Here is a 25,654-nt window from a genome sequence, read left to right as displayed (position 1 = left end):
AAATCGAGCTTCATCGTCGTGACTGAGAGGCCTTGACTGGAAGCACCTTGAGTTGAATTAGCAGCCGCTATGCGCTCATTTTATTTAACGAGATTTGACAAGCAGTCCGAGGGCTCAGTTACTTTGTGGCTTGAGCATCTTTGACACGAGTGAAAGTAAAAGCGCAGTAGTTTACAAAGAAATCACATCCACCCCTCCCTCTGTACCTCTGTCCTCTCTCTCTCACTCCCTCTCTCTCTTCTTCTCCTTCTCTCCATCTCCCCTCTACCTCTGATTGGTTTTCTCCGAAGATAATTGGAGGCAAAATTTGATATGCTCAATGTCATGGACAGGAATGAGGTTTCGCCGGCGTCTGCTGCCACCATGAACAAGAAGGCGGTGGGCGGCAGCGGACAGAGCCACATCAGCGCACCAAAGGCTGCCGCGTCCAAATGCACGAGAAGCAACAGCAGCCAGAACTGTCTGGACGCCGGTTCTCCCGTAGCACCGAGTGGTAAGCAGTCCGGTGCGGCCAGCGACGTCGTGATGGACGAAACGGAGGACGGAGAAGAGGAGTCGAGGTTCCAGCATCCGCGGTTGCGCCGAGCTGGGGGGAGCGGCAGCGGCGGAGGTGGAGGAGGAGGAGGAGGAAGAGGAGGCGGCGGCGGCAGTATCAGGATGAAGAACTTTACGCCAGGAGGGGGAGCCGCGTCCTCAGGTTCCAGGAGAAACTCAAACAAGGAGCCCTGCCATACGCACTCAGAGGACGCTGCTGCCGCTCCACGGCCCACTGCTGCCTCCAGAGCTACCGAGACCCAGACACCCTTTCCGGGCGATGCTGCCCAGCGCGGCGAGACCAGCAGAGCATCTGGGGCGGAGGCGTCGGGATCAGCGGTCGCGTTCGAGGTTTTAAATGCGACAGTGGGTGATGGTTGCAAAGGCGTCGCTCCAATTTCCAGTATGAAATGCAACAAAAACGGAGAATGCAGGAGGGACTCGGGTACCGGGAGCCTGCGCTCAATCATCTCCAAGCAGGAGAAGCAGACAGGGGGGTCAGGGAGGGCCGAGGACGGAGGGAGCGCCAAGCGAGGAGCCTGTAACTCGACTACCGCCAGCATGGACGGCTCGATCACGCCAGGTGGGTCCCTGACCGGGGGGCACGGAGGAGAGAGCGCAAACCCCGGCAATACCCCCTTGTCCAGCGGTGCCCCCGATAAAAGGGACTCCAAGGTGTCCTTCTCTAACGCACCGAGCCGGAAAGCGTCGTCCTCGCTGCACGGCCCGACTCAGACTCAAACCCAGCAGCCTCGGAACTCTGTCACCTTCCTGAAGCCGGAGGATGGACCGCCAATTGTGCCCGCCGAGGACGCGGATCTTCAGGACACCCAAGTCAGCTTCATGCAGCGGCAGTTTAGTAATATGCTGCAGCCTGGAGTTAACAAATTCTCCTTGCGCATGTATGGTAGTCAAAAAGCAGTGGAGAGAGAGCAAGAGAGGGTCAAATCTGCTGGAAATTGGATTATCCACCCTTACAGCGATTTCAGGTAAGAGCTGGGGCTGCCATTGGCCGCGCGTTGAAAGTCATGAGGGGCCCGTGCGGCTCCTCATTGTCATCTTCAACTAACTTCACAGTGAGTAACCGCTGTGACTCCATGGGAACACACACATGTTGTTCAAGGCTATACAGGCTGCTGCATTTTCACTTCACCCCTTACGATTGAATCTGTAGCCCAGAGATTTGAATCGATGCACTGCAACGTGCTGCCATTTATTCCCCCCCCCCCAAACAACCTGTTGTCAGGCAAATTGAGCAAAGAGTGTCCTCTCAAGGTTGTAAGGAAATCCCATTCCAGTCTACAGATACAGTAGCATGTCTGGGATGCTCAACAAGCCCGGCCTGCTAACACCTTTCCTTGCAGCACGCTCACATTCAACAAATAGGACGTCGCTGATTCGGGCTAATTTACAACGCCTTTATTTTTGTTCTTCAAAGAACTGGTTAATATTCGTTGTAGTATTAGGTATGCTATGCTATGTGATGTGAGCTGTGCGGACAGGATGTAGGCTATGCGCGTGTATGTGTGTGTGCGCGTATAGGCGATGCACTCAGTAATGGAATGTCACCTTGAGCCAAGTGTGCGAAAAAACCTCAAGCATGCTCACTGGAGACATATCCGCCTGTAGGGCTCCCCGGATCCTTCATTTAAATGACGGACGCTCTCTGGTTAACACCGATAACCCAACTGGATCATTCAGCAGCTAATTTGTCATCCAAATATTTAGAGAAATTAGCATCTCATTCTTTCGACATGTATCAGTCGCTGAATTGCGTTGAAACCAGTGTGTTCTCCTCTTGGCTGGTTTCAGCACCACAAGGAGTGGACAGCTCTCGTGTCTATTTTGGAGTCGGCTCGCGCGTATGAGCGCTACCTTCACCCCCCCCCCCCCACACCCCGAAAGCGCCATTCATGTTTGGCCCATTTGTAATTTGTGTCACATAACGCTGAGTCAGAAGATCAACAGAGCCTATAAACTCATGTCTTCCTCCAGCAGAGATGCATTTTTACGAGTTTTGGACATCTTTCTCTGCAATGCAAGCTCATATGCGATGTGAATCTTTATAGCTGCCCTCTCCGTGATTCTTATGCTAATCGATGCACAGTTAAAGTATCAAAGTTCCTTCAAACATTGTCATCGGGGTAGTTATACCGTGAAGTGAAGGAGTCGGAGCTTGTTGCATAAGTCGCAGTGTAATGACTCAGCGCTGCACCTATCCTGCAGAGCTTCCTCTGACGGGCTCAAACCTCACTACTTTCACTCTCTCCGTCCCATTCACCGAGCTGCCACGTCAGTGTTAGTAACAATTAGCAAGACAGACGCTCCCTTGGTATCCGTGTGCATGGCAAGGTCGATACATTTAACCTAATGCGCTGTCTGAGGCGCTGGAGACCCTCGGCCCTGTTTAACAGCTCAAGAAACATACTTAGCATGTTTTTTTATCAGCTTGAGAAAATTGTCTGTGTTTGGGGTCTCAGTTAAGCCCCCTGACTGGAAAACACGGTTAAACACAATGGATATGCTCAATATTTATGATTTGTGTTGATAATACTTCTACATACAATAGGTTGTTCATAAGAGGTCGAATTTTCCCCAAACACGTGAAGGTTATGTACTGTAAGAAACATATGTCAGTACATCATAGATAACATGAAATAGTCCAGTTTTTTTGTAAGGAAAGAATTATCACTTTAAAGCTTTTCTACATATTGGATTTTGCTAAAAGAAAAAACACACATTAAGCTGGCAAACATTAAGCAATTATAGTTCCTTGCAGTTATTGTTACACACAGTCAAGCCAATGTCAATAAAACAGAAGGGTTAAGAAAGGAGGTGGAAAGTTGCTTTCATGATTTAAAACTTTGAAAATTAAACCTGAAGTGCACATTCACTTCAGCCACAGACAACCATGCGCAAAGACAATCACAAGATTATTTATTTTGCATTTTAAGAATATTGTTTACACTTTCCCATCTTGAGTTCGGAAATCTCTTTTGCCTATCGGCTTTCCACAGCAACTCCCTTTTTCTTGTCTGACTCTATTTTTGTCTTTTTTCCCTTCCTCCCCATTTTCCCCTCCTGTATTCCACACACACACACACACACACGCACACACACACCCACACACTGTCATGTACACAACACAACACACATGCCTGTTAGGTTCTACTGGGATTTCACAATGCTGATGTTTATGGTGGGCAACCTGATCATCATCCCCGTGGGCATCACCTTCTTCAAGGAGGAGACCACTACGCCCTGGATCATCTTCAACGTGGTCTCTGACACCTTCTTCCTCATGGACCTGGTGCTCAACTTTCGCACTGGAATCATCATTGAGGACAATTCGGACATCATTTTGGACCCTGAAACCATTAAGAGGAAGTACTTAAAAACGTGGTTCATTGTGGACTTTGTCTCCTCCATCCCAGTGGATTACATATTCCTTATAGTGGAACAAGGGATCGACTCGGAGGTGTACAAGACTGCCCGCGCCCTGAGGATCGTCCGCTTTACCAAGATCCTAAGTCTTCTGAGGCTGTTGAGGCTGTCCAGATTAATACGCTACATTCACCAATGGGAAGAGGTAAGAGTAGCATATGTTGTGTGACGGTCCCTCCGTAAATATTATATTAACTCTGATCACACAACTCTGAGCCACAGAGGAAGAAACACCCAATCTAGTCTGTGATAAAAGGTCACTGATTTGCCTCCAATATGCAGATTGTTGGCTTGTCACCAAACAACAACCAACAGTCTGCCTCTCTGTCTGCTCCGATCGGCCTGCTCTCCTCCGCCTGGAGGCTTTATATTCATGTTCTCACCTGCCACCTGGTGAGAAATGTATAATGTCAGCAGGATGTTCACAAACTTTGCATTCTAATGACTGTTATTTTCACACAAGCCCCCCTACCCCTCTGTCTCTCTGTCTGACCTGATAGTCCCACAGGCAGCACCAGGCGGTCTACTAAGCAGCCTATTACCAGGGCAAACACAGTTAATCAATTACAGTGCCAGAGGAAGAGCAGGTGGGGTAGAGGGTGATGATAATATTCAGCCCTAGGGGCTGTTGACTGTGATTATATATGTCACTAATTGTTCATTTAAAGGGATCGGGAGAGGTTAGGTACGCTGCCATTTCCTCAGAGGCCTGACTGATAGACTTTGGATATGAAAATGGGTGCTGTTGCTAGGTAGTCCACTGAAGACTGAACTCAACGACCCAGCCCTGCCCTTCATGGCCACTCAGCTTTTATTTACCCTGTGAGGCATGCATTAAGTCGTGGCCCTGCTTCAGCTTCTCCATCGGACTCCTTCCTCAAAGGAAGGAGGTTCAGCCTGGGAGACAGGAGGTCCAACAATGTCACAAGATCTCTGTACTTTTCGTTCATGCCAGTATTGGCAACCCAGTGTTGGCATTTTGCAGAAATGAGCAGCGCAGAAGGGCTCGGCTGCTAACTTGACCTTTGGATAATTGGATTTCCGAAGATATGATGTAATGCACGCACACATACACACACAGTGGTGCATGATGGGAAGTGATACTTGGCATGCAGAATGAGAATAGAAATGTGGCAGAGAGTGAGAGGCTGACACAGGAAATGTTTATTTTGAAAATCCAAGAATCTCGACTCTAAACTAGTTTAAAGTTCCTGTAACACTCTTGGAGCTGTCCATGGTGCTGAACGTTTCCATCAGCCAGCGCAACACGACCGTGGACAGTACAGTTTCTCTCATGACAACAATATGACAAATGAGTCCATTTTGTCAGTTGCTGATTGATAAAAACTGACAATGAAAACTCCATCAAGGTTGAAGCTGCATTTAGAAAGATCAGCACATGTGGTTCATGTCCAGTCTCATTCCTCTTCACTCCCGTCACAGAGTATCTCTTCTACCTCAGCTGCACTGAGGAAGAAATGACCCATTTATCAGACCTTTGTACATGTCTTACTGTGAAACGTTTTGTACCTTCTACAGGTTTAGACCTCATAAAGAGTGGTGTGGTATTAAATGCAGCCATTGAGCCCCAACAAAGGGCGGTTTCTCGAAGTCAGCCAGGTCATAGATGATTGGCCGAAGTGACTGTCCAGTGACTCAGAATGATTGATGTGTGAGACGACACAGACTATCAGTTGTTAAGGATCATGATGGCCCCTGCCCATCACTCTGTGTTTGAATTTGTGTAGGTGTTGGCACGTCTGTCTGCATGTGTTGTTGGCATATCAGTGTGCCTGCAGGCTTGCGTGAGTGTTTTGTGTGTGACTGGACTTTTTGTGCATGTTTGAGCCTCTGATTGATGTCATGTGTCTCTTTGTAACAAATGTCTTGCTGCTCTTGCTGTGTTTGATGTGGGACCGATGAGAACCTGTCTCCCCTACTCATTGATCAAACTTGATACAATCCAAAGGAGACTGTGGGGCCGAGTGGTAAGCCAGTCCAGGCTGTCACTGAGATATGAAGTCAATGTCTAAATTGACAAATATAGGAAAGCCATATTCACAGAGTTTATATTGCAAAATCCAACATATTCTCAGTCTCTATATGTCTCAGCCCAGTTTGTCTTATTGTCTCCCTCCAGATCTTCCATATGACCTATGACCTGGCCAGTGCGGTGATGCGGATATTTAACCTGATTGGTATGATGCTGCTGCTGTGTCACTGGGACGGCTGCCTACAGTTCCTGGTTCCCATGCTGCAGGACTTCCCCTCAGACTGCTGGGTGTCCCTCAACAAGATGGAGGTATGTGACAGGGATTCATGTCTGCGCATAACAAGTTGCTCATATCACCCCGGAACTGGATTTGCGTCTTTGATTCTGTGTTAATTGGTAAAGAACGGTGGTCACAGAATATTTATTCTTTCTGGCCGCCATCAGAAAATATTGGCTGAATGTCAATCAGTGTTTCATGGCCATGATAAACTCTTTCTTGTCTTAACTAAAACAGGAACCCTCATGCTCTAGTAAGGACAGTGGAAAGGCTCAATCTGTGTGTGAACGTTTGCATTTGAAAGAGCTTTATTTAAATTTTAAGACCAGAACTATTAGCCACACTAATGAAATTGTGACCTGATAATGGCGCTACATGAAAAGTCAGGGGAACATAAATGTCAGTTGGCTTCATCCTCTCAGGACCACGAATGTCAGTGCAAAATTTCACGGCAATCCATGCAGCAGTTGTTAAGATATTTATTCATTTTTATTCAGTCTGAACCAAAGTGACCTGCCAACGTTTCCACCCCTAGAGCCATGCTACTAGTGGGGCTAAAGCGGAGGGATCGTGTAGGTTAGCTGCGATCGTTATCCTGTAATTTCGATCAATATGGTCCACTTTGCACTCCACCATTCAGGGAACCATTATTATCCTAAGGGATGATTGTTGCAATTATGCTATTACTGAATCAGGAGGAAAGGTCAGTATTTCTTTCCAGGAAATCAAGAAAATGATTCAAATCACTGGCTTCTGCAAAAGCATTCAGCCGGTAGGCCAGACAACACAACCGTGGGATACCGAAGAAGAAGCTGTGAAAACGAAACCGGAGAGATTTGAAGCACACCTCTAGATCCCTCCGTGCCTCCTCTTCAGCATGGTGGGCTGATGACAGGAAAGATAAAAGGGGAAAACAGAGGGATGGGGAGGTGGTATAACCTGGCAGCTGGGCTCTTTGTTGCCGTGTCTATCTCACAGAGATAAAAGCTGGTTGTTTATACGTCCTGTCTGTGAGCCTTTTACTGGGTGAGGGGAGAGCACACTAACCCAGACATGAGACACAGGTCCAAATCAGGTTTTAAACAGATCGGGTAAATTCTGAGATAATATAAAAGACAACATTTAAGCTACGTGTACCTAAATGTTATAAAACCAGAATGCAGACGTTGAGAGACTTTAGCCAGAGCAGGTGTGTCCACTCTCCCTGAGGCAGACTCTCGACCATATCCAAGACAAGTCTTTGATGATACAGACGTCATCACACGTTGCCTTTAACTGCATCCTTCAGCTGTTTGCACTGAAATACATTCACACAAATGTACGTATGTAATATTTGACCAATCCTTGTTGTTTGACCCCCCCCCCCCCCATGTTAAACAACTGTCCAGATCTTGTTTTTTCCACCTAAGAAATATTAGTAAACTGAGATTTGTAGTATCAACAGCTGAACTAGAGACGGTCAAACTCCTGCATGTGTGGCTGAACTACTTCGCCATTATTTACCAGCCCGTGCTCCCAGGTCAAACGTGTTCAAATTGCTTTCCGTCTCACACACTCGCCTTAAGACCCGTGGTGAGCGAGCTTTTGAGGCAGTAGCACCAAAGTTGTGTAATGCTCTGCCTGCACCCCTACGGTTTGCTGAGTCTGTGACTTTGTTTAAAAATCAGCTCAAGACACACCTGTTTAAACTGGCGTTTGGGTAAAAATCATGCTCTAGGTCTGCTTTTAATCAATGTTTTTATTGCGTATTTGACTGTTTATTGTGCCTTTATAAATACGTTTCATGTTTTAAAAACTGTTCTTGTAAAGTATTGGCCCTTGTATGGTCACATTGAGTTATTTATGTTTTCTTATTTGCTATATACATTTTACCTTACTTTACTTAACAAAGCAAAGCCAATACTGAATCCTTGTATACATGTATTTTCTTTAAAAACAAACATGAAAGTAATACAATAGAAACAAAAATAGAAACCAAATAGTAAGGCTGATTGATATGTTGAGGTCGTTGGAGCTGAAACGGTTCGTCGATTAATCAATACGTTGATCAACAGAAAGGTAATGAGCAACTATTTTGAAAATTGATAAATATTTCAGTTATTTTCCTAATATTTCTGCCTTTATGAACTTACATGACTCACAAGAGGACAACCTTGTGCTGCGTGCAGCGTTTGAAGTCCAGGATGATGAAGTTTGGAGGTGACAGGCCACTGATTCCCCCAGTGCTCTCTCTATCTGTAGAATCAAAGACAGCCCGTCTCCAGAGAGCCGTCACTCTCAAACCAAAGGGCCTCCCTGGCATGGTACAGGCTGCCGACAGCTACCTGAGACCGCCCCCCTATTGAGTGGCTGAGAACTTGAAACATGAGCCATTGTGTTTAAGCCAGGCCATCTATCATGTCTCACACCCTGCAGTGGCACTGGTGGTGAGGGGCCCAAAGGCAGGACCCATGGAGGGCGTTGACAACACTGTAACTTTGGATGACATCCACCAACCAGTAATTGGATTCAGTCAAACTTTCAAGACCTCAGGGAACATAGGTCGTCTTTTTCAGTGCACCCCAATTCCGTCAATGCATTTCATTTGGTTTATATTTAGCATTAGCTTTACGCAGCTTTGTCAGCCACATAGTTAATCTCCATGGTGGAGTGCGGTTTGGTGGCAGAGCACTCGCTGCATCAGTGGAGGCGACAAGGTAATGATAGCGACAGCAGCGCTAACTGACAGACACAGGGTGTACGGTTTCAACTCTGTAATTACAACTGTGTGTGTACCCATTCCTTACTGTATCCACATCACAGAGACGTCTTTTTCTGATTATCCCCCGCTGACATCAGCAGGAGGGGGCTTTGCAGTACACTGGTTTGCTCCCTCGGAGAAGATAAGCCGGCAATTACTTCGTATGGTGTTAAACCACTTTATTTACTCACCGCACCTAATTTGACCAAACGGTATCACAGGTCTACCGCTGGACGTTGGAAATTGGATGTAAACGCATAAGGCCTGTAAAAGGATACACTGTAAACACGAAAAGGGAAAGCTGCTGTCTAACCTCTGTAAATGGACTAGTAATGATGTGGTGTTTGTTTCCTGAGCGAGGAGGAGAGAAAAGATGAGATCATCTCTGTCCCAGAGGAACTCAGATGTTTTTGTTCTGAAGAATCTCATTGTGTTGAGGGCATGTAGTGCTACAGTATCCTGCTCAAGCAAGAAGTGCAGTGACTGTACTGAACCATTACTTCAGAAGCAGTGAGCTTATTGTGTTGAAGTGCAAATGTTGCTGTTTTGGAGACAGTGTTTTGTTGCATCGGGTCACTCTGATAGGGACCATTTCAAAATGCTGACATGTTACCAACCAAGCCCTCTCCAGTTAAGTGATACAGTCGTCGTCATGGCATCTTAGATGTTAGTAAGATCACAGAGAAAAAAATAATGGTCTCAAAGCAAACTTACTGGTTTGAATTCTAGACTGTCCCACAACAACAAAATAGGCTTAATAGTTGCTTTAGCCTTTCCAGCCGAATTCATCAAAAGTCTTCACACACTTTACATACTAAGGAAATATTTAACAACATGAACAAACATAAATAACCGACGAACTATTTTTACACATAAAGGTTAGTTTAATAATAATTATTCCCACTCAGCTTGTGATAACACTCGTATAGTGTTTTCTGTCACTCTGGAGTGACTACATATTCAACTCTAAGCTTGATAGACAGGCATTTACCAAGCAATTAAGCTATTAAGTTGCATTGTGGGAGATCCTACGTTTTTGGCGCTTGATCCCAGAGGCCAAAAGTCAAGAAATAGAAACCTCAATTCCGATTTCTTATCATAGTGTGAAGAGTTTGTTATACTGAACTTAGAGATGCTGAATACTTGTCTGCACATGCATGTGTGCAACAGCTTTTAAAGGAATAGTTTGACACTGCGAAATATGGTTATTTATTTTCTTGCCAATAGTTAGATGGGAAGAACAATACCACTCTCATATCTGTGTGTGAGATACTGAGCCCCATCTGGAGTATGGTTAGCTTAGCTTAAAAACTTAAAGCAGGGGGAAACAGCCTGGCTCTGTCCAAAGTGGGAAGAAAATACAACCCACCCTAAAGCTCACCGATTAACAAGTTGTTTGTTTAATCAATACACAATGTAGAAACGACAAGTTGTGTTTCCCTCTGCTTCCAGCCTTGCTAAGCTAAGCAGGCTGGCCATCTCTAGTTTCATACCTCTCGCACAAACATATTATATCAATCCTCTCATGTCGTGTACTTCCTGAACATCTTTAACCATAAGCGATCACGCAGTGTTCATGTTGAAGGACAGACTACGTTGAGACGCTTTTCTTTTGGCCTTTGAATGAACTGTCGAGGGATGAGGATGCCCTGCCTTCCTCATTCCCAAGCAACACAGCCCAGCCCACACACACTCACTGAGGCAGACACAAAGAGAGGACGACAGAGACACAAAGAGAGGAAGCAGAGCTGACAGAGGCTTTGTTACATGTGTGTCCATTATCTTTTGATATTTGTCCGGCTTATCAGCCGTTGGACACGCACATAGTGGTCGATCATTCAGTCTGATACAACGCTATTTTCCATTATCTGCATCTGTCGCTGTCATTTCTTCCATCCCTGCACCGATCAGTCCCTCAGCCAGGGAAGTGTGAAGTGATGAGACTGCTAATAGGGCAAACATTCACCTTCTTCTGTGTCCGTCCCTCGGTGCACTTTTTGTCATTTGTAGCTCTAGGGATGGCCGTGTCGGTGTGTCGGTCCACCACATTGATCCAGACTGAAATATAACAACTATCAGAAGGATTGCTATAGAAATTTGTACAGACATGTATTGTTCCTCAGAGGCTAAATCCTCGTGATTTCGGCGATCCCCCGACTTTTCCTCTACAGCCACCATGAGATTGACATTTGTGTTTCATAGTGAAGTGACAACCATCGGATGGATTACGATACAGTTTGGACCAGATATTCCTTTCTAATACTCTCATCAGACTCAGCCGTACATATGTATGCTAACACTCTAAACTGGTGCTAACAGTGGAACAAAAGGATGAAAACACTGATGCTTTTGAACATAATTTATGCTTCACCAGAAATAAATAAGGACTATTTTCATACATCTCTTTACCTCACCCAACACTAGCTTTCTCACCTTTTTGCTTACACCACCCTCACACCAGTGAACTTTGTAATTCTGCCACGCACATATCGTAACACTTTAGTTCTCATGACAAACCCCTGATGAACCTTTCTGATATATGCTACCAAAGACCTTCATTCTGACATCACCCTCTGTCTAATTGTTACATTCATGTCACTGCTTAAGTTTAAAAACTGTTTTTTTTTCCATCTAGAATTTTGGTTTTCTTTCCAATGAGCATAACAGCCTCACAATATCACCTCACTTGAATTATCACACACTCCGCGCTCAGTGCTGGTACAGTTAGCGACTTCTGTAAGGCACACGCCTAACCTCTGGTCATTCTGTTTGGCAGGGGAAATTTACGTGTGAGTACATGATGTGCGATATATGAGGCCTGCTGCACAGCAAGGCCGCAGCAGCATATAAACAAAGAGGCATTTTAAGACAGTGGAAGATCAATTTAAAGCCCTTTGCGTTATCAGCCAACTTCAAACAGACTATCTGCAGCTAATGGAGTCGCTGATTACCAACAAAGGAACGGATAGTTCCCAAACTGAGATCTCTGGGGAGGGCTGTTGAGACTTAGGAGTCTCTTTCTCCCTCTGTCTTGCCTGTGTTATTTCAGAATCAAAGTGCTCATCGTTCATCTATTATTCAATCTGTTTCAGTCCACTGTTTCTCTTTCTGTTTTCACAGACATCATTGAGCCTCAGCCCACTTGGTGGAGCTGTCTTTATTTTTGGAGTCTTCATTTTTTCTCTGCTTGTGACGGAGAAGTCCTCGTATCCCCGTGTGGCCCTTTAATGTCGTGCCTCTTACACACGACACATGCTGCTGTATTGTTGATGTATTTTGTACATTTGCTCGATAGTTCACTTCTCAGGGGTTGCAAATAGTGATTTATTTAATTGTTGACCAATTTGTTGTTACTGATTTATTCATCATTTAATCAATAAAACAGTGCCTGTTGCAATTTCAAATAACACATTTTACATGATATAGCAACTTTCTTAACTCGTGAAATGTTGACATTTCATTTTGGAGCTGGCTTTAACAAGATAGTGATGGGGCTGATTTAGTTATTTTAATTTAAAAAGAGGTTTTATAATGTGATGGCACATCCACTAATAGACTGCCGATGCTCCTCTATAAGTTATGAGAGGATATAGTCAATTGCCTTTGCTGAATGCAGACTGTAACCTCTGTGTATAGACTGCTACAAATCTAGAGATTATGAGAGTGTGTGTGTGTGTGTGTTTGTGTCAGGAGCTAAGATAGAAGATGTTGTGTTTTGTGCCCTTGAGCAGGCTCTAAGAGGCTGGAGATTGTAGTTCCCCTGGTAGCAAGATTTAAATTAAACCCAAAAACCTGGACTTCAACCTGGCTTTTGGCTTTACCTTTATATTAATTGGTGTCAGCAGTGTGTTCAGGTCGAGGTCACCACAGTTGGAGCTAATGAAAGCAAAAAGGGAAACAAAGGGAGCTGGTGGACAAAAGTATCAGATCAATGGAGCTTGTTCGGATTTATCATTCACCTTCATCAGTCTCTTTTGTGACGAAGGGAGTTTTGGCTTAAAACTGCACTGGAATGACACAGAGCCACTATTTACATTTAGGACATATGTCATCAAAGGGATCGAACAACATGAGAAATGCCTCTTGATGTTTTTGTAGCTTTCGACCACAAGTGTGCCCCTTTCGTGAGTCTCAAAACAAGCAGCCTGGTGGTCCCCGCCTGTTGTAGATTCCTACTCACACAGCTCTGAAAGGGCATATTTAATGACCTCTCATTATCATTCCTCTCTGAGGAAATAATTTCCAAACCGTCTCTACTTTACTGATTAGGCCTCGAAGGATTCCCCTGATGTCGTCTCCTCTTCCTCCCTCTCTCCTTCTAATGCAACTCCGTCCCTGGAGTTCACATTTGTTTAAGTGCTGTTCCACGACCCCGCTGTCCCCAAAGCTTTTCTTCTGACTCTCTGCCACCACTCTCCCTCAAAACATGTCTCTTTATGTAACATTGATGTCTTTAACTATTTGCTTATCTCCCTTTTCTCTCTCTCCACAGAATGATACCTGGTCAGAGCTGTACTCCTTTGCCGTGTTCAAGGCAATGAGCCACATGCTGTGCATCGGTTATGGCCGGCAGGCCCCGGAGAGTCTTTCAGACATCTGGCTAACCATGTTGAGTATGATTGTGGGAGCGACTTGCTATGCTGTTTTCATTGGCCATGCAACAGCTCTTATCCAGTCCCTGGACTCCTCCAGACGGCAGTATCAGGAAAAGGTGAGGAGCTTCATTAAATCACCTCCGTCCCATGTTCTCCAACCTTTTCTTGTTTCCTGTTAACCTCTTAATATCCAGTTTTCCCACTTTTATTTCCCCTTGAAGGAAAAGATTGACATTTTATGAAATATTTGCTTTCTTGCCGAGAAAAAAAATCAGTACAACTCTCATGTCTCTACAGTAAATATGAAGCTACCATCACCAGCCAGCTAACTTAGCATGAAGGGGAAATCCACCTACCAGCACCTCCAAAGCTCTTCAATTAGCACGCTATATCTTTGAGAGCTGTGGTGTAGTTACAGCCTCACATTACCTTATATATAGAATCATTTTACAGATATTACATTTGTGAAAAGAAGATCACTGGTATCGGGTCGGTAGCTTTGGTTTAGGTGACGGTTTCAACTATGTTTGGCTGCACAGCGGTAGTTTTGTGCTGATTGACCCACTGGTGGGCCAGTGCAGTTGAAGAGCTCCTTCAGTGGTCAATACTAAAAATGATCTTAGTTGATCTGAACAATGGTAGAGCTTGTTATTTCTCTTTCTTCTCCTGTGTCTTTGTTCGTGATTGGCTGCAGCTGATGTCACGTTAAATGTCACTGATTAAATGTAAATTTAAGATATTGTAGGCTCATCCATTATTGATTTAAAACGCAGGATTTGATAACCATAAACACGAGTGGACATTTTTTTTCTGTGTGTGTAATTTTCTAACAGCCCGGTGTAGCATCAGGTCACACCACTCGGCTTTGGGTTTTGACCTAAATCGCACAATACCAGACACTGTTTAACCACTCTTATATGGTCATTAGGTCGTATTTTTCTTCGCCTATCAGAAACACGGTTGGGGATCAGAGCAGTGCTGAGCAGTGCTGAGCAGTGCTGCAGCAGTGGCCTGTAGTGGTAACGGCACAGCCTCTCTGTTTCCAAGCAGAGTCTCGCTGGCTGGGGAGCAGGGGGTGTGTTGCTGGCTCTCAGCAGCCAATCAGAGGCTGCGGGTGTGTTCGGCCAGGTAGAGCCACGTCGCCAGGGGCTGGACCTATGTGTGCGTGGGGGCTGATGTGGGAGAGAGAGAACGAGACATAGAGAGAGAGAGAGAGAGAGAGAGAGAGAGAGAGAGAGAGAGAGAGTGTGTGTGTGTGAGATATAATGTCCCCTTGGGCAGCAGTAGAATTGATGAGGCAGCAGACCTGTGTGTCCTGCCAATGTCATCCTGAAGGTGACATAAGCAACCATGGCGGCCTCTCTTCCTCTCTTCCTGATCACTCATTCCCTGGCTCTCACTCTACCTGCACTCTGTATCATCTGTTTGCATCTTTCACTATCCCTCTTTTCATTAGCTCATCCCCTCTTTTCTCTTTTCATCCACCTTTAAAATATTTCCACCTGATTTTCAGCTCCCCATCTTCCTCTTATCTTTATCCCTCTCTCCTCTCGTTTCGATCAGAATTTCTCTCTCTTTCTCCCTCTCCTCCCTCTCTATCCTGTCTGTTGGTGGTGTCCTTGAGAGGTGCAGTGCTACTGCTAACTGTCTGCTACAGGGAGCAAAGCAAGGGGGGGGGGGGGGGGGGAACCTGTGGGAGACGGTAGGGCTCAGGGCTAAATCCTGGTGCACGGTGAGACATTTCAACACTGTCTGTTTCACATCGTTTAGGGTGTTTTTGTCAGCGTTTTATCGAGCTGCCATTGTTTGGAGCTCCCCTTAGGTTTTTTTCCTGCAGCCATGTGGCTGGACGCTTGGGTATAAATCATTCTGCCCCCCTTTCCTGTTGCTGATGGTTGAACGTTTTCACCTCAGCTTTAAGTATCCAGTTAAAGTTGCACCACGAGCAGTAGTGTCTTATGTATTTAGGAGCAGTGATGAGTTGTAAAGTTTAAACAGCCTGTCGTTTTATTCAGTTTAATTAAGGATAAATTGAGAAGTAAGAAACAAACATGCTTTCACGTCAGAAATGTGTTCATAATGCTGTGTGCTTTTTTGAGTATTCGCTCATATTTAGATATTTGCTAATGCATCGTCACCCCATCCCAGCATATATATTTATGCCGCTGAGTGCAGGAAAGTGCATTTACCCAAAAGTCTTTTTCTCGTCGTCTGATTTTCCTTTTTCCGAGTGCAAAGTATTTTTCTGCTGCTCTGTGAGGATTAGTATTTGAGCTGAAGACGTGGTTATTAAAACTTTTCAGTTCAGCCTCACTGGCATGGCTGGCAGAAAAGTGCCAGCCATGCCAGTGAGGCTGATGCCGATGCTGCTGGGTGAATTCGCCACTCCTCCAGATCGGATTGTGAGTGACATTTTTATCATTTGGAGAGTGTTAGCAAAACAAGTCTGCTGGCAGTCTGTTACAGCCCCAGTGAGGCTCGTGCTAGCATTCTGTGGAGGTTTCCATTTCAGCCCGGCAGTAATGTCAGACTCACAATGCATGCTGGTTGAATTTAGGGAGAATCTGGCTTGGTGGCTTTGGTGCAGAGACCTATGAGTATTTATACAGAGTAACAGAGCACACAACAGGAGGGCTAATAGACCTAAAATAGAAAGAAATAGTCTCACTTGTGCCACCTTTAATGCACCTTCGGAAACAATGCAAATGACCAATTCGGGCATGTGTTTCTGTTGAAAGTTACACGTCAGAATTCATGTTTGTTGTTATCATTGTTTGTTGATATCTGACCTTCATACTTGCATGTTTGGCCAGTAGAAACACCTTCTTTTGGTGCATTATATTCTGTGATTTTGACTTTGTGATTCTGACATTACCCTCTTTTATGTAATCCGTTGTAAGGGCGCTAGAAAATGCAGCATTTACACACTCCTCACACTCCAGGGTGCACAAACAGACACAGAGGTGTTTTCACTTATTTTGCCTGATTAAACTTTGTCTCGTGCTTAATTCGTGCACTGTCGGCATAATAAGAAGAGCATGAAAACCAACCTGAGAGTTCACACAGTATTCTTTTCTGGTGTTATGTATTTAACAAGTGAAACCAGATACAGATAAACTATTTTAAACCATCTGAATCCATTACAGTGACGTTCGTGTTGGATTATATTTAGATGCAACACCCAGGGATGCAGTCAGTTATTTAGCTTGCAGTCTGTTAACAATTCTGTAGTTCTTTTCACCAAGCGGGACAAATCGTCACTGTCAGAAATTCAGGAAATGTCTCTAACTGCAAGGCTGACGATTTTCAGACGTACTTATAATTAGGGTGTAACAATATGACGTGACTGTGTGGGCATGTAACGCTGTGCTTCACTGACATTTGTCCGACCCGTGTATTCATTTGGACCTGTTTGGAGAGGATACACCTAAACTCCTTATTGGCTTGTGAAGTTTGGTCTGATAAGCTTTTGGGTGCACTCCGTGATACAATTTCGACAGATTTTGGTCTCAAGGTATGGATAGGTGATCATTGCATTACATCAGTTGACAGATATATCATTGTTTAATTAACATGATAACTACGTTTAGTCACCCAGCATCTACTTTAGAAAATGTGACGCCACTTTCGTTTTGATGAAGTGTAAATAAAAATTCATTCGGAAGATTTAACATATGAGAGACATTTTCAGGGGAAGATATTTTTACCTCAAAGCAGGAAAAGCACAGGTGTCACAAACGAGCCAGCATGCACAACCAGGACCATGAAACTGGAGCAGCTAGATCGATTTACACCTGTGCTATTCATTCATACACATTTAATTTAAATAATAAACATTTGAGATAACCCAGCCTTGTAACATGCAGCAGACAATAGACTAGTTCATATAACTTTACACCTTCTTGCATCAATTATCCTCACTTAATGTGACGTGGGGTTTTACCATGAATCAGCGCTCCTGAGAAACAGCAAGACAGAGAGCAGACATCAGTTTGACCTCTCTGCCATTATGTGTCATAAGACAGGATACAAGATTGTTTCATACCCCCCCCCCCCCACACACACACACACACTCCTTCTCTGCTCCCTCTATCATCAACAACAGTGATCTGTCTTCTATTAGCCAGACGGTTTGTCACTGATCGCACAAATTATCCTGAGCCCGGCTGACTGTGCAAAGATAGGGGCCAAAGAAATTCCTACGCTATCTTCTACAACAAAAACAGCATCCCTTAGCAATGAATGATATTCACTCCTGGAGTAGAAAGTGTGTTTGATGAACCCTTATCTGCCAGTCTCCTTTGGTCGCCACTCCCTTTGACTGAATTGTAGGAATATCAGTGTTTCCTAAGAAGTCTCATTTCATTTAACGAGACTTTGTACTGTGTGAGACCCCACAGTGTGTTGTTCCTCCCTGTGTACACGTCCCTGAATTGAAGAAAGACGAGACATGCTCCGACTTACGCGATCTGATTTTCTTCTCTTTGGTAAATGTGCTGCATAATATAATCAGGCGATTTAGCAGGGAATTAAGTGAATGAATTATACATCCACATGGCCGTTTGGGATGAACCCGAATGAGCATTTCCAATGGAGAGAGGTTGTAGGATGAATGAGCAGGAGGAGGGAAGAGGAGAGGAGATGAGAGGAGAGGAAACAGGAGGAAAGGAAAGAAAGAAGGAGTGGAAATGATACAAAGCCGAGAGCTATATTGGGTCAGTAGTTAGTGGATATAAAAGTTCAAAAATATAATCAAAGTCAAAGACAAAACTCCCCATAAATTTCCGTCTGAATAATCATCACTAAATGCAACGAGTTCCCAAAAGCAGAAGTTTAAATGACAAAATGTTGGCGGAGCACTTTGCTGCCGCATGCAGTGTCATCAAAGTGACACTGAAAATTGATGTAATTTTCACTCTCATTTGGGGATTTGTCAGTCCCCCGTGGGTGCTGTGACGCACCGGCCAAATGTTCGCTCCCTCTCCTCTGTGACACTTGGGAGATTTCAGGTTGGCCTGGTGACGATCGATACGCCGCAATGTGACATGGCTCTCAAAGTCAAGTCATTAAATGCCACCATCTAAGTTCAATCAGATAGGCTTTGTGCTGCCTCATTCATTTAGAGTCACAGTCTAACCACGGCTGCTTGGCCGCCCCTCACCTACACTTTGTTCACAATCGGCATTTCTATTCTATGAAAGGCTCACCAGCTGCAGCGTCAGCTCCGACACGTCGGGTAAAGAGTTGTGACACGGGGTCACTTCTTCAGGCCACTCTCCATCTGCAAATGTCAGGAAGCAGAGTCACTCATGCAGGTGAGAAATTGTGTTGTGTAACTCCGGAAGATCAGAGGAGCTGTGCCGCTGCCCTCCGTCCAGGGGATTTTAACTTACGTAGATGCTAAATAATTCAAACGTTACATGTTTGGTTTATTTATGTTGATGTTATATGGCAGAAGGAAGCATTGTGGGTGACGGTAACAGTCAGAAACACACATTGCTATTCATTCTGGGCAGAGAGACAATACTTTTCTTGTCTAGCAATGTGGGGTCAATGTATATCAACATCCTCTCTGCAAAAGCAGTATTTGGTCGCATTAATCCTACATACAGGTCAGAAAGTATTTGTTTTCACTGTTTTGACTCTGTAATCTAGCACATCGGATTCGAAATAGAATAGAGACGCTGAGGCTTTAACACACTGCCAGTATTATGGACATTTTTTTCTGGATTCGATTTTTGGCTTTTCAGCGGAGGTGGTAAAACACTTACAGCTATGCTGGCAGCTCTGAGGCTATACTTAGGCATGTTAACCTGCTAACATTTTGTAATTAGAGGGGAAAGTACAGCTGAGGCTGATGGGAATGTCATTAGTTTGGCAGGTATTTGGTCAAATACTCCTGAGGGGGACAGTCATGGTTAATCTCTTAAAAACCTTTAAAACCCTTCAAAATAAGGTGTCTCCTAATTTACAAGCACAAAAATCATTTCTCACTCATTGACAAATCACAAATTGGCAGTTAAACAGAGAAAAACAAATCCTTGAAAATGTTAGTCCAAATGAATCGCAAGGGTCAAATGAAATAGTAATAGTTAAAAAAATAGTCCATTTGTTTTAATTTAGGCAGACAATCCCAAAGAGGGGAGGTGTTTGGTGGGATAAAGCATGTAAAGCACCAGGATAATATTTACCAGAATATTCCTAAAGAAACAGTATGTGTTTCTGTTACTGAAGACCAGAGTGAACTTTGAAAGGGCCTTAAATAAGCAAGAAGTGAAGAGTACAAACCTGGCAGAGCATCACAGGGGAGGATGCCAAGTGTCTGCCGATGTCTTCGGGTCATAGAGTTCAGCCAGCTATTGAAAAATGTGCACACAAATATGAAATATGGAGACTTTATTCAAGATTATGTTAACTTACTTTCTTCCTCCTACAATGGAATGACATAAACAAACCCACTACAGTTCCTACACAGTTCATCTGATGTGGATGTCATCACACTGAGTAAAGCTGAGAGTCAGCACTTTAACCCCACAGGTTTAGTTTCATAGCAAATCAAACAATGAAACAAAATGTAATAACTTTCTGACAGCACTGTAAATACTCTTTGTCAGTTCTGGAGTTGAGATCATTTAGTTGCTGTCGCTACTGCGACCTTATATGAAATGGTACTCACAGTTCTGTTTAGTTTCAGGTGCAATGACAATATCAGCTGCAATGACATTATAGTGCGGTGCTTTTTAGCTGTGAGTTAGCGCACTGCTGTCAAGAAAGTGAGGATTTCATTTCCCTGTACTGCAGGATTCTCCATGTGTACACACGTATTCAGTTATGTGCAACTAGCAATCTTTGTTTGCCAAGTATGTATCTCTCTTGGAAACTGGGAGCCAGTCTGTCTCTGAGAACAAACAATTTCCAATTTAGACATGTACCGGTACGTATATGTTGCTTTTGAGGCTCCAGAGCTGCGAGCGGGTGTACCTCATTGTTTAGCTCGCAGCCTCCGTCAGGATTCGTGGCTCGATTCACCACCCGACCATCACTCCCCAGTCCGCCCCGTAGTTTTTTGGTTTCTCAGTGGGCTCTTTGGATGGATTGCGATTACCATATCTCAACAATAGGAGCTGATTGTTTGTGTTGTTGCCATGTTGGTCCTCTCACTTTCTATTGATCTGGCATCAATTAACTTCTAGGTAGCATAAGGGAGTGTGTTGGTTTCAGCTGACAGCTGAAGGGCATGTGCTTGCACTGTTTTGTGCAGTTTGTAATGTGTTTGTTGAGTCATCCTTCAGAAACACGCCTTGTTTATTTTCATTGATAAGCTGCATTCTATTTGGAGGCCGTAGCGTGTGGTGCTGTTGAATTGCAATGCGCTATAATGTACTATTTTGTCCACCCAATGATGAAGTATTAGAAAATCATCTGAGGATAATGCGATGCAATACAATTCAACAGCACCATGAACTACAGCCTCGAAATTGCCATACATTTCAATCAGGCACCTCTCTAAAACTGTATTAATATAAACTGACATTATAACCTTTATAAAGGTAAGACATACTGCCAGCATTGCATTAGACTGCCAACTGAGTGTAGCTATCAATGTAGTAAGAAAAAAAAAACACATGTAACTGCTTAGCAAAGGTTATATTTTGCTTTGCTTTGTACATCCATCCAAAGATCTCTACATTCCTACTGTGTGTATTAACATTAGTGTGTAACGATATGGGCGCATACATGATCAGATCCCTTGTGCTGTACAACATGTGGCTATTTTCAGCTGTGGAAAAATACACATTTAGTTCTGTAGTGAGTATTTAACAGCATGTTTGTGGGATTAACTTAAAATACACTCCAGTGCCCATTCTCATCATAATGAAGGAACATGTCACCAAGTCAACAGTGTGGCTCATTGATGTGTTTTTGATATTTTTTGGACAACAATGGAGCTGTTTGGCACAGACGAGTCCGCTTTTTCAGGCTATGACTACACACACTGCACTTGTTGGTGGGATCAGAGCGTTGTTGGTTTTGGATCCTCTTCATTGGATTTTTCTGGCAATAAGAAAAATACAGAATATCACCAGACTTAATACAACTAAACATTGTTCCAGCGGGAAAACTGTTTTATTATGTAAACTGCATTAACAGAACATTACCTCTGTCCGTCTCGCTCCCTCTCAGTACAAACAAGTGGAGCAGTATATGTCCTTCCACAAGCTGCCTTCCGACTTCCGACAGAAAATCCATGACTACTATGAGCACAGATACCAGGGCAAGATGTTTGATGAGGAGAGCATTTTGGATGAACTCAGCGAGCCCCTCAGAGAGGTAAGACATGAATCGACAATAAGACACGCAATCTCTACATATGAAGTCCTGTACTGATGGATTCTTTTTGTGTTTGAGGTACTTGTTTGATTTTGAAAATACAGATAAAGCAGTATTTGTTTTAAGCCTCATAGTTGGTTGTCACATATACTTACAAGATGAACATTTATTACGAAAATCCCTGAACTCAGCCTTCATACGTGACTGCAGTGTAGTGCTGCAGTTGCACATGTGACAGATAGTTCTCACCAAACCATCTGTCTTTTCTTAGGAAATTGTGAACTTCAACTGTCGCAAGCTGGTGGCATCCATGCCGCTGTTTGCCAACGCCGAGCCGTACTTTGTGACGGCCATGTTGACCAAGCTGCGCTTTGAGGTATTCCAGCCGCATGATTACATTATAAGGGAAGGCACCATTGGGAAGAAAATGTACTTCATTCAGCACGGAGTCTGCAGCGTCATCACTAAGGGCACTCTGGCAATGAAGCTTTCTGATGGCTCTTATTTTGGCGGTAGGACACAGTTTGTAGCTTTCTCTTTTTTTCTCTTTTCTCTCTTTGTTTCTCTGATGGTGACATTTTATTTCTTTTTAATGCTGATGCACTTTACCCTTCTTCGTTTCAGAGATCTGTTTATTGACGAGGGGTCGGCGAACAGCCAGCGTGCGAGCGGAGACTTACTGTCGCCTCTACTCTCTGTCTGTTGACCACTTCAATGAGGTGCTGGAAGAATATCCCATGATGAGACGCGCCTTCGAGACTGTTGCCATTGACCGTCTCGACCGCATAGGTAAAAAGTTCCTCCAGTGAATGCGTGCATAAGATAAGAGTTGGGTACATATGGGTACAATTGATTTTATTTTTTATTAAACGCGATGGTGCAGGTTCTGGGGATGAAGTACATATCTTGTCCGAATGACCGAAGGTTGCAGCTACTGATGCAGTCATACATATGACTAGCAGTACAAACACATGTAACATCTGGATTGCATATTTGTAAGTCTGTTAATAAAGCTTTTTTTTCAAATTAAAAAACTCTAAAATTAACCTCATGTACTCAGAACAAAATGGTATTGTGCTTTGAAAGTCTATCCAGAATATTAATGTTAAAATAGACAGTAAAATGAGCCGTGCTGTTCCCTCAGAATAACACAGGACACTGTAACAGAAGATGAGAGTACAGGGCTTGTTGTGCTCGAGGATGTACCTGATTTGAAGGACATCCCATGCCATTTCTAATCCATGTTGTTCTACCTTTCCAGATCCGTTTGTGTTCTGCTTTTTGTCCTCTTTGCCTCATCCTTAGTCATGAATCCATTCATTTTTTTCTGTAGGTAAGAAGAATTCCACCCTGACGCACAAGGTTCAGCATGATCTCAACTCTGGTGTCTTCAACAACCAGGAGAACGAGCTGATCCAGGAGATTGTCAAGTACGACCGTGAGATGGTAAAGTTGGTGGACCTGCAGCGGCCACGGGCCATGTCTATGACCCCGTCCATCGGAGGTATCTTTGCTCCCCCTGGCCAGCCGCAGTCGGGTTCCGCTATCGCCACGCTTCAGCAGGCTGTGGCTATGAGCTTTTGTCCTCAAATGGCGAGTCCGCTGGTGGGTCCAGGGACTCTGCAGTCTCCTCGCATGGTGCGACGGTTCCATGTGATGCAGAATCTGGCCAGCCCAGTCGCCATGTCTCCTCTTCAGTCTCAACCCCCTCAAACGTTCGGAGGGGCGTTTGGATCTGCCATCTCCAGCCCGCCTGTCCAAAGCCCGCTCGCAGCCCCAGGACGGACTTTCCAGTACATGGCAAGCGCAGGACCCTCTGGTTCACAATTGTCCCTTGTACAGCACCATGCTCCCAGCCCACCACAGACCCAGCAGAGGGCTGCCTCACACAAGAGCACCCACTCCCTTCATGCAGGTAGCTTGAGCCAGGATTCACGGGCCATATCTGCCTCCCAGCTCTCACTTCCCCAGGAGGGAACGCAACAAGCTGCCTCTGCAGCCCCCAGCCCTCCACAATCCACCCGCACATCCAACAACTCCATCGGTCCCCCTCAGCCCACTCACCCCAGCCTGCCAGGGCCCTCGGGGGTGGTGAGATTGGCAGGAGCTCAACAAAGGGTTGCCTTTGCCTCCGTACCCCCTCCCAGTGGACCTGCTGGAATGGGGGCAGTAGCAGCAGCTGCTGGGTCAGGACCTCCAGACTCTGGAGTTCCCAAGAAAGATTCAATTGTCAGCCTTCCAGAGCTAGACTCTGCCAGATCCCGGCTGTCTTCCAACTTGTGACCCTGGTAGAGTTCAGGAAAGAGGCCTTTTTTGTAGGAGAATCTGTTTGTTTTAGGTCAATCCAGCTGATCTGTCAGCCTGCTAAATGACCAATCAGCTACCGCCAGCAGCACCAGTCAGTGGACCTGGATGCACTGTGTGCTGGTGTCAGAAGAAGGAAAAGAGCAACTCAATGTCTTTAGACACTTTGGCAAGGAGAAGTCTATACAATAAAACTAGTATAACTTAAGGTGGAACTGGTCTAGTCTACTGTGCCAGCAACTTTACTCTTAGTATCACCCCTTACACTCTGCTTCCAAACACCTACTGTATATCGCTGTCTTTACTGTAAAGATATAAAGAAAAGTATGATTTATGTAACTATTGCATACTGTGTAGAATCCATGCAATGCAATCTAGCAGGAGCTGGACTTAAAAATGAAAATCAGGGACTTGAAGTCAAATGACAATGACAATTAAGCGTTTAAAAAGTGTTTTGAGTGTACTTTTTCTGTATAAGCTGTCGTAGCAAAAGAACACATTGCTCTTCATATTGTTTAAATAGCAGTGAAAATAGTGTTTTAGACCGCTGGTCGATCTTACATCGATGTGTAAATAGTTGATGAAAAAAGTACAGAGGGATATTATATTCATTGTATCTACCCAAACCAAAGTTGAGCTTGAACACAAAGTCTGGTTGTGTCTGTGTCAACTAAAAAAGAAACATAGAAGAAAATGCCATTTATTTAACTGCCTTGATTCAACGTTAGAAGCCATATATTTGGTTTGTGTGTATGTATATTTGTGGGTGTGAGTTTGTGTGCATGAGTTTGTTGGTATGTTTTGGTTAAATTTTCAGAGAATGGACTCACACACTCTTGCTTTGTCAAGCGCGATTGGTTTCACATGCTGACGGCAGCACTGACCTGTTTTCATGAAACATCTGGGAGGCGGTCAGCTGTTTTGTCAGCGCACTGATTGTAACCCTGAAGGCAAAGGTGGTTAAATAATCTGAGCTTTATCGAAAGGAAACATTTGTGAACAACCCATACTGTATAATTGCTTGTTTTTGTCTCGGTTTATTGATTAACACATGCAATATAATTCTGCAATACTCAACCCCGCCTATATATATAAATATATATGAATATAAATATCTTTACATATGCTGTACAGGAACGTTTTCCTTTTGTTTTCTTTTTAATGTGAAATCTTAAAGAATCCAGCAGCTATTGTGGCTTCACTTGAAGTATTGTAATCCAGTGACCATGTTGTTACCTTAACCAAAAATGTTGGGAGGGAATGAGAGGACATGCAGTGTCATTTTCGTTAAAACAGACGGGACAAACTGCTCAAAACTGGTTTAGAGTCACAGCAGGAATCCACACTTTGAGTTCAACAAGTCAAATCCTCAAAAACGTCACTTTAAAACCCAATTGAAGACATTCAATTGTAAGATGAATGGGGGTGGGCAATAT

At 44.2% G+C, this 25,654-nt stretch overlaps 1 protein-coding gene across 1 annotated transcript; it reads left to right on the top strand.

The window, feature by feature from the left end:
- Positions 1 to 312: 312 nt before the first annotated feature.
- LOC306788980 (potassium/sodium hyperpolarization-activated cyclic nucleotide-gated channel 2) lies at positions 313 to 24,197 on the top strand (the record flags this gene model as incomplete). The annotated part of the gene is made up of 8 exons (XM_079284723.1): positions 313 to 1,523; positions 3,700 to 4,123; positions 6,119 to 6,280; positions 13,481 to 13,699; positions 21,768 to 21,914; positions 22,186 to 22,426; positions 22,539 to 22,703; positions 23,248 to 24,197. The coding sequence occupies 8 exons, from the start codon at positions 313 to 315 to the stop codon at positions 24,195 to 24,197; spliced, it is 3,519 nt and encodes a 1,172-aa protein (XP_079140849.1).
- Between the last annotated feature and the right edge of the window lie 1,457 nt (positions 24,198 to 25,654).

The sequence above is a fragment of the Melanostigma gelatinosum genome, assembly GCF_949748355.1.
Source record: "Melanostigma gelatinosum genome assembly, chromosome: 15".
Classification (NCBI taxonomy): domain Eukaryota; kingdom Metazoa; phylum Chordata; class Actinopteri; order Perciformes; family Zoarcidae; genus Melanostigma; species Melanostigma gelatinosum.
The sequence above is the reverse complement of the archived record's forward strand: the minus strand, read 5'-3'. Positions and strand labels throughout refer to the sequence as shown.